At 38.8% G+C, this 9,945-nt stretch overlaps 1 protein-coding gene across 1 annotated transcript in view; it reads right to left on the bottom strand.

The window, feature by feature from the left end:
* Window positions 1–6,057: 6,057 nt before the first annotated feature.
* The window catches only part of WIF1 (WNT inhibitory factor 1), a 120,523-nt gene continuing 116,635 nt past the window's right edge, over window positions 6,058–9,945 (bottom strand). Inside the window, exon 10 of the mRNA XM_006886060.1 lies at window positions 6,058–6,902. Coding sequence (XP_006886122.1) covers window positions 6,781–6,902 — 122 coding nt within the window. The 3' untranslated portion in view covers window positions 6,058–6,780. The remainder of the gene's footprint in view (window positions 6,903–9,945) is intronic.

Here is a 9,945-nt window from a genome sequence, read left to right on the forward strand (position 1 = left end):
TGCCACTCCTAAGCCTTTGCCTAGGATGGAGGTCTGATCAAGGGTGTGGCTTTAAAACCCAGCAGGGCCCTTGAGCCTTCAGGCCTCAGGCTAAATTTATTAATTTTTGAGTGAATATTCCTTAAATGATACAGCAATCTTTTGTCTATTTGCTGAACTTAACAAATTGGTGTTGCTGTGATGCTGAACAGTTCCATAGTCTTGTCAAACACCATAATGGTTACCCATTATGTACAATGTTTGGATGAGCTTCCAGATTGGTTTATGCTGGGAAGCAGGAGTGGCATCCACTTCCCAAACTAGATGTCTCTCGAAACTCTACAAACTCCCTAAACTCTATGTATGTACAGAAATGATGTTAGCTATGGAACAGAGTTCAGGTCTTTTGTTCAAAACTTACTCTCGGTCGTAGTTGACTTCATGACACTTAACCACTGCTACAAGAAACTAGTGCTGTTATATCTGGAAGAACACTCTTCCACTTTGTACATCACTCTTCATCAATATGCAGTATGAGGTAACCTGGGTTTGCTTTGATGCTGAACCTTGTACCATTGGGATATTAAATACCAAAATGGTTTCCCAATGTGGACAGTGTTTGGTGGAGCTTCCAGTTATAAAACAGGTTTGGAAGCAGGAGTGGCATCCACTTCCTAAACCACATGCCTCTGGAAACTCTTATGAACTTGGAGAAATGACGATAGTTATGAAAAGGCATTAGGTCTTTTGTTCATAGAGTCACTATAAGTCATGCTCGACTCGACAAAAATCAACAACAACAATATAATATGAAAGACTGTATAAATTAAGAGTTGATTAAATGATCATAAATACAATAAAAAGTCACCTGATGTAAAGAAGTCCTTTGGTCAGTAATTGCTTTATAAATGGTGCCTTGTTTGTCTAGAAAATTACTTGAATACAACCACTCTTCACTTATCCACACGGTTTTATTCCAAAGACCAAGTCATTATGTAAAAATGGAGGATGATCACATCACATTAGAGAGTGGAGTGTGACTACATCATTGCACAACTGCCAAATTCCATGCCATGAAATTACGGGGCCAGCTAAAACATAATCTTAACCATTTCTATGTTAACCCCATCCTGAACTTTGGCATTTATTACCACCAAAGGTATACTGTGAATCCACAAAGTGGTGAAAGATTTTTCACTATTGTAAATGCAAAATGTTGGACCATGACATAGTTCATGAGGAGGGGGTATATAAGGATTCCATTTATTCTTGTGTTGGTGAAACTAATTTCATACATTTTAAACTTGTATCTAACATTTAAAATGTTCACAATAATTAAACTGCTTTCTGAATTTCCTATAAATGAGTCAAGCTAGACAAAACCAGATCAATTTGTTCTGGGATACATAGAGCGGGGGAAAGCAAATTACCTTAAAACCAACTGATGTACAATTTAAACCAGAAGTTCTTTGTGCAGTAAGTTACAAGTTTCCATTATCCTTGAATTAGCTTCAAACTTTTAGGAAAACATAAAAATTGTTGGGGGGGGTGGGGGGAAAGGAGAGGGTAAAGACTCAACTTCAGAGACTTTAAACTGCTTCTTCCCAGGGCTGTTCTTCCCAAAGCACGTTTTGTGGAATCTTATTCCTGGAAACTGCTCTAGGGTAACAGTTCTTTTTGATCAAATAAGTTTGGGGAATGCTGTGTACTGATTCTCTCTTGAAGATGCATGATACAAGTGTTGTAGTTAAGGCTCTGAGAACTGCAACAATAAAATTACCTCCCTCACTTGGTGTTAGCCTTCCCTAACCCCGTTTTCTAGATGTATTAAACCCAAAGACTCATTTTCATTTAACTTCTATTAACTACCAAGTAACTAATGTTTCCAGGGCACAATTTAGGAACCTTAAATCCTAGGCTTCAGTTTCTCCTTGGAAGTAATAACCCTCTCAAAGAGATGCGCTGAGTCAGAGTTTTGATAGAATGGCTCTAAAAAGTTTGGAATGCAACTTTTGAAAGCCACTATACTTATTATCCTTTACTTTGCTAAGATTTCCAGTAATGCACATCTGTGAAATGTTGACCTCACTGTCTCTTAAGTTGGCACATGCAAAAAAGGCATCATTGGATTCTTGGCAATCAATGTCCATGAAGTGACAACTTGCTTCAATTTCAACCTGATGGTCTGTTTCAAAGGTTATTTGTTTCTTCCAAAGGGGCAACCACATAGTAATTTTTCTTTTCCATACATTTTTAACCACTTGCCTTCAGACATGTTATCATAGAATAACCTGTGTTCACAGTATCATTTCAAAGATGTTTCAAATTTGGAGCCAGGATGGCTGTAGCTTGAAGGCTCACCTTGGCTCCTTACTCTGAAGCTACCTCCAGTGCCTGGTTTTGGTTTAGAAAGGCAGTATGTAATCCAAATAAACAAAGCTAGAGCAGGAGATCCAAATGATTGAAAAGTAAGAACGCTTTAAAACTCAAGTAGACTGTTTAGAGTTTAGCTCTTTGGGAATAAGCCAGGGATTCATTATTCAAGATGCCCAGTAGACAAGATGTCCAGGTCTGGCTTTTGTAGCAGTAGAGTTTGCTCCTTCCTAAAATGTGTTATGTTTGAAGCTTAAATGCAGACTCTGGACAAACTCATCATTTTTACAGTGTAGAAAATCACAGCCTTGCTCTTTTAGCTTTGGGTGTTTCCTCAAGTGAGACAAGACTAACTTGGGCTTTAGGGACTTTGTCTTTGGGGTTTCTGGAGAGTGTCATTTGTCTCTTCCTTGAATCAGGCTTCCCTGGGTGGGGACGAACTTTATTTCTGTCACAAGGCTTAAGAGCCCAGCTCCAGCCAGATTTCTGTTTTTCTGTCTAACAAAAAACAGCAGTTATAAATTGGACTAACCCAAAATTATCCTTTGGTTAAAGTATATTGTTTACAGAATTCTGAAAAATATCTTTCCCTTGTGAGCTATAAACTTAAAGCTTAAAATTCTTTCTTTCATGAGCAGAAACTAAGATTCAGAGAACCTGATATGAAATAATACATTTTTTCCTCCTTAATTTGACCTCTGCTTTCTTTCCTCATTTTTCACTTATGAGTTTAATACAGAAGAAATCCAATAAATAAACTATAGCTTAACTGAGTTGATGGCTAGTAGGTCCATCCTCAAGATCTGAGTGCTAGCAGCTAGACCAGGGGATAAAGTTGAGAGGGAGTTAAGGAGGAAAGCTAAGGGAAGAAGAGTTCATTTGGCCAGTTCCTATTTTCTTTTGTTGTTAGGCATTAAGTACCAACAACAAGCCATATGTATCAACTCTAGTTGTAACAGAATGAAACACCATCCAGTCCTGTTTCATCCTCTCAATTGTTGCTATGCTTGAGCCCACTGTTGCAGCCACTATGTTAATTCATTTCATTGAGAGTCTTCCCTTCTTTTATACCCTCTTCTTTACCAAGCATGATGTCTTTTTTCCAAGGACCAGTTCCTCCTGGAAATATGTCCAAAGTACATGAGACAAACCCAGCCACTTTTGTATTTTACCTAAACATTCTTGTGCTTAAGTCAAGAATTTGCTCCTGGATTAGGCAGCTCTGTGTTCAGTGCTGTAAAGTGCTAAGAAAGACACCTCATCCCACAAACAAACAAACAAACAAAAAACCCCAACACTCTAGACCTTCCTTTTGCTGCCAAGTCAATGCTAATCCATGGCCATGCTCCATCTTTCAGAACAGTATTGTATTCAATATGGTTTTCAGTGGCTATAGTCTCAAGGAAGAAGAGAAGTAGATTGACAGATAGAAGGGCCCCAGGCATGGGATAACATTGTGCTGTCATCACCTTGAAAGTCTTTTTTAAGTCTCAATTTTTAAACAGAGAGTCTTGTAGTTTCATTTTGCTCTGGGACCATCATTTTAAGTAGCTGGTCCTGTTCCTGAGTTATAATTAAGGTTCTCTGCTTGTCCTTTGTTTTCCTCCCATTCATGAATCCATATCCAGCCTTAGGATGATGTTCTGCTCTATGTCTTGACCAATGGAGCAGGAAGTGGTGATTCACCAAGTAGTGAATCAATTGGCAGTAATCTCCTGTGAATTTTGTGGTTTATTTGTCATCTCAGAGTAATTTTCTCTTGTCACCCAATGGACTGCCAGTTGCTTTCAAGTAATGCCAGGGAATTTCAACAGTTGTTCAAAATCAACATGATTAAGAAGGTAAATTGGTTGCCAAGGAACAACTCTTCAGTGTCAAAACTCATTAAAATTATTTTTCATTTGTAAATTTTAAACTATTATTGAAGACAAACCAGTGAACTGGGGCAAAATAAATTTATATTTAGAATTTACATAGTTTTAGAAATCTTACAGAATGCCTGAATACTTTGTTTTATAATCAGTTTCCTATAAACAGCTTCAAATTTTTTTTATGTTAAATCATATGGATAACATTTCTTCAATATATTTATTAATTTTTATGTCTGCACTACTTGCATAACTAAGTCTTGATATGATAAAGCTTTTGTGTTTAGGTAACCCACTGCCTGACTCTTAATGGCCCTCCAGCTGGTTTTTGAAACTGTAAATCTTTATGGGAGGAGACTGCCCCTCTTTTCCCTTAGAAGTGACTGGTTGATTCAAACTACTGACCTTTAAGTTAACAGCCTAACATACAAGGCATTACAGCCCTCTTTTAGTGCTTGTTTTCATTCTTATTTTTATCACTTTAGGAAATTCTTCTGAAATGGTAGTATTTTCCCTTTACTCAATTTAAAAAAATAATTTTTACCTTAATATAGGGAACTCTGTTGTGGGTTAAGATTTGTGCTGCCAACCCAAAAGCAGATGGTTTGAATCCACCAGCTGCTCTGCAGGAGAAAAATAGGCAATCTCCTCCCCTGTGATTGTTTTATAGTCTCTGAAAACCTGCGAGGGGGTCAGCTATGAGTCAGTTCTGACTCGACGGCACATATCAACATTTCACTGTATCAACTTTTCTCCTTTTTTATTAGAAATAGTTTTATTGAACTGTACTTTCTAGTGTCAATTTGTGTTTTCCTGAAGTATATTAAATTAAGCTGTCTGCTGTAATTGTCCATATTACTGAGAACACTGTATCACATAGCACTCTGATCTCTTCATGAAAATCCATGGAAGATATTTCTCCGGTCTTAATTTGAGCTGCCTACACCTACTGTTAGTGAAAGAAGGACGCTTGCCTGCAACAACATATGATCTTAAACACAGTAGAGGTTGTGAGAAATGTGCAGGCTTAAGCAGGGTTTAATTCTGTTGTACATAGAATCACTGTGCATGGGAGTTGACTCAATGGCACCTGACAACAATAATATGCCTACTCAGCAAGCTAAAATTGTGTCATAAAGATTGTTGAATATTGTAGGAGATGAGGGGGAAAATATGTGATAGCACTCCTTTTGGGAGAAGTACTCACATGGTGAACCTCAGGTGGCTAGTGGTTAAGCACTAACCAAACAGCAATCTGAACACAGCAGCAGCTCCTCAACAGGAAGATGTGACCATGTGTAAAATGAAACCCAATGGAACAGTGCTGCTCTACCTGTAGGGTCACGAAGTGTAGAAATTAATTCACTGGTATTGTGTTTGTTTATTGTTTAAGGGAATACTTTGATAAGCCACAAGAGGTGGTATTAAGAATGTCAAAGAACTGGGTCAAATAACAAATATGTTCTATAAACTTCTGAGTCACTTGGCTAGACTTAATGGTAGAGCTTATGTTGTTGAGAGGGGCGGTGTGAGACACATGGAATTTTAGAAGCAGAGACAAATTGCCTGAGATAGTGAGCAAATAACTGAACCCTATCAGCAACTCTTCTTTACACCTCTTCTTTTACTTAGTTCATTTGTAAATATATGTGGAAGATACATCTTAAAGATGATCAGTTTGAAGGGATACCAAAAATCAGCTTGCTTACGGATCTAGAAGGCTAGGAGGAGGGGTTGGAGTGATCGAAGAACATTTTACCTCCTTTAAGGTACTACAAAATATCAAATACAGTAGGAAGACAATCAGTAGCATATGCAAAGACTACAGCACACAAAATTCAGAAAACTAAAGCAGCACCTTTATTTTATACATACAAATAGTATAAAATGTTTATTATGTAAGAGCTGTGTTTTGTTTCACAATATATTATATTGCTGTAAGCCAATGCAAAGAGTTCATACATTAGTGCCACTATTTTAATGTGTTTACAATATATTATATTGTTAAATGCACTACTACAGTGTTTTTGTTTCTTTTTTTAATATCAAATTCTCTAAGAAGTCATATATTGTATTGAGAGTTAAAAAGTAGTGATTTTTTAAAAATGAGAAATATCTAAATATGCGACAGTAAAATTCACAATGGTGTAACTTCAACACAATTCATTAAGTGCTTCTCCCAAACCCCTCCTGATTTCGGCATTTTTGGTTAATTTGCCCTCTCTAACCTTCCCCAGCCCCAGGGCACCACAAGTGAATAGTAATTTTGAAAATTATCTGCCAACTACCCACCGAAAATGCAAAATGTTAACCTGATCAACTGACAGTATAAAAATCAGGCCCAAAGCACTGACTGAAACAAAATCTATACCATTATGCTACAGATGTACTTAGAAAACTTAAAAGAAGAGTAAATATCAGCTGAGTGATTTATAATGAAGCTAATAAAATTCAGGCCAGTATTCTTAACTGTAATGAACATTATTTGAACATTCAACACATGAAAGGTTAACAAAGGCTATGAACTTGGTGTAACTTAAAACGTTTCAGATGTCGGAGTTCACCAGATGTAATTGGATTCAGGTGGATCCCGCCGCTCCTCGGCCTTTTTAAGTGAAGGCGTGTGCTGCCTGAGCCGGGCGCCTGCCTGCCTCAGGGCATGCATGGGGCTGGCTCCGTACCCTGCAAAATAATTCACAGTTTAAAAGAAAAGAAACTACAAAAACAGACGCTTCAGATGCATTATTAACCATTCAAATGAAATCCATTTCTCTCTCTCTCTCTCTTTTTTTTTTATTCTCAATCCAGAGTGAAAGACCACAAAGAGTTACCTGAATGTTACAAGTTCTGGAACTTTATTAAAAGAAAACCCTCTTTACTAACTCCGTCAGATCTGGCCTCCCCGGAATCTCTGACTCACTGTATTCTGTAGCCACACTAGAACTCTTAATGCAATGACAAGAATGCGATTGAATGCAAGGCTATTTCCCACCCCAGGGTTTGTAAGACTCTAGCACTGAGGTGATGTTTCTGCAAAGAATTTGATTTTTGATCCTTTGCACTGCAAACCCAACCAAGATTAGACTAATCCAATTCAATAGGGCAAATCTAACATTCCTTAAGGTCATGTGATTGTGTGTGGGTATTGCGTTTACAAAAAATAGCAGTTTTATAAGAATGCAGAGTTTATGTTACATGTGCTAGAGAAAGGATTACGGTTCGCCCACGTTCAAAGTCCGTCATTATCTTCCCTGTTTCCAGCTGGGTTGTAAATGGAGTGGAACACCGAGTTACTCAATTTAAGAGCCATCAAAGAGCTCCCTTCCTCAGGCCTGTGAAATTTTCAGGTTCTTGGAATGAACCGTACAAAGTGCTGAGGTCACGGACTCAATTCTACCCATTTCCTAGACCCAAGACAGTAAATACGTTTTCGATGTCTGCTTTCATCTTCCTATAATTGAGAGTCCAGTTTGACATGTCATTTGTCCTTTGAGGTTTTCAAATGCAAGCATGCTATTAAACAATTAGTGAGAATAGAAGACTTTGTTCCTGAATGTGTTCCTTTGAATTGTCAGTATGTAGGCTAGTAGCTCCACGGGATGATCAAAACAGGAGCCAACAATGTACAAGAGTAAATTCTCACCATGCTTCTTGATTTGCCACCCAGGGAGCCCAAACCTCCCTGCTGGTGAGGGTGAGCCTAAGTGGACAAGTCTGTCTCCAGTACTCTTGTCTCCACTACGATGACTGGGTGCTGGGACCTCCCAATGTGTCGCTCCATGGGGAGTCTGTTCTCAGCAGAGCTGTGCCTCTCAGCTTCCTTGTCATCTCCCTTTAGTCAAAATAAACCCCATTTTTTGCTCTCTGTTAATGTGCAAAATAGTTGGTGGCCCTTCCCCAAAACCACAGCTGTGCCTTGATCAGGCACCAGAGCCTCTTTCTTGATGCAATGCTTTGACCTTACTGAGGTGCACTGGTGACAGAAGCTTCTCACAGCAAGGTTTACAAGCAGGGGTACTATCCGTGGACTGGGAGACCAGTCAAGATAGCTCATCTGTACATGAGCGCCTCTTATTTACACTGTTTGAAAGAGAGCCAATGTCTTAGCATGAACAGTACTCCTGTGTCTGTCTCTCCACCACTCTTGAGAGTAACCAGGCTCCAGATGTGGGTCCAGAAGACATTTACATTTGTAATACTTGTAATGGAGTCCTGGGATGTATGAATGAATAAACTGTTGTGTGCGTATGCATCTATGTGTGCGTATATGTATCTAATTTTTAAAAAATATTTTTATTGGTTTTCTAGAATAATTTCTTTACATTATGTTTCATTCTACCTCATTCTTTTTAATTTTGGGACATATTTTTTCTATGCTGAAATTATGTTAGTCTGGTAGAGAAAAGGTATATAATAAATGTATATACATATGTATTTATTTGTCTATTTAATTTCAGTTGATGCCTGGTCTAGGCTATATTCATATTTGGCCCATTGTTGTTAGGTTCCATTGAATTGACTAGGTTACACTATTAATTTGATTTCATGCACCTCTCCAAATTACTGAGGAACAATGATGTCAGTTTGAAAACTAAAGTGCACGTGATTCAGGCCATGGTCTTTTTCCATAACTTGCTACACATCTGAGAGTCGGACAGTGAATACACATTGTTGTTGTTGTTATGTGCCGTCGAGTCGCTTACAACTCATAGCGACCCTATGTACAACAGCCCTAAACCGTGCTCTATCCTGTGCCAATTGCACTGCCTCTGGCACACGCATCCTGATTACCCCAGTCACTGAATCAATCCACCTCATAGAGGGCCTTCCCCTTCTGTGCTGTCCCTCCACCCTCCCAAGCATGATGTCCCTCTCCAAGGACCTGTCCCACCCTGCAACATGTCCAAAGTATGTCAGACGAAGTCCCAGAATCCTTGCCTCCAAGGAGTAGCCTGGTTTAACCCTCTCCAGGATGCATAGCAGATGAAGAATTGCTGCCTCTGAACTGTGGTATTGGAGAAGAATACTGATGAAAGCCAAAAGAACTAATACGTCTGTCTTGAAGAAAGTGCAGTCAGAATGCTCCTTGGAAGCAAAGATGGCAAAGCTTTGTCTAACGTACTGTGGGGATGTTGCTAGGAGAGGCTATTCCTTGGAAAGGGGCATCATGCTTGGAAAGGTGAAGGGTCAGCGAAAGAGGAGAAGACTCTAAATGAGATGGATTGACACAGTGACTGCAGCAGTGGGCTCAAGTGTGTCAGAGATGATGAAGATGGCACAGGATAGGACAGGATTGAGTTGTACTCGACTCAACAGCACCTAACAACAAATGATAACATGTAGGTGCATTGAGTCCACTATGACCAGCAACCCTATAAATGACGGATCCAAACTCTGACCTTTCTGTCCTATCCTGTGTCATCCTCATTATGCCTGATATACTCAGGCTCATTGCCTTAGTCACTATGTTGATCCATCTTGTTGAGGGTCTTTCTCTTTTTAGTTGACCTTCTGCCTTTATAAGTATAATATACATTATATTAAATATGTTTTTATATTTATGTGCAGATACAAATAAATATGTTGTTGTTTTTGTTACGTGCTACCGAGTCACTTGCAATTTACAGTGACCAACTGAGTGTGGAAACTACAGAACAATATCATTGATTTCACATGCAAGCAAGAGTCTACTGAAGATTATCCAAAAACGACTGGAACAGTACAT

Source organism: Elephantulus edwardii, unplaced genomic scaffold (genome assembly GCF_000299155.1).
Source record: "Elephantulus edwardii isolate Elephantulus edwardi_28Jun2011 unplaced genomic scaffold, EleEdw1.0 scaffold00047, whole genome shotgun sequence".
Classification (NCBI taxonomy): Eukaryota; Metazoa; Chordata; class Mammalia; order Macroscelidea; family Macroscelididae; genus Elephantulus; species Elephantulus edwardii.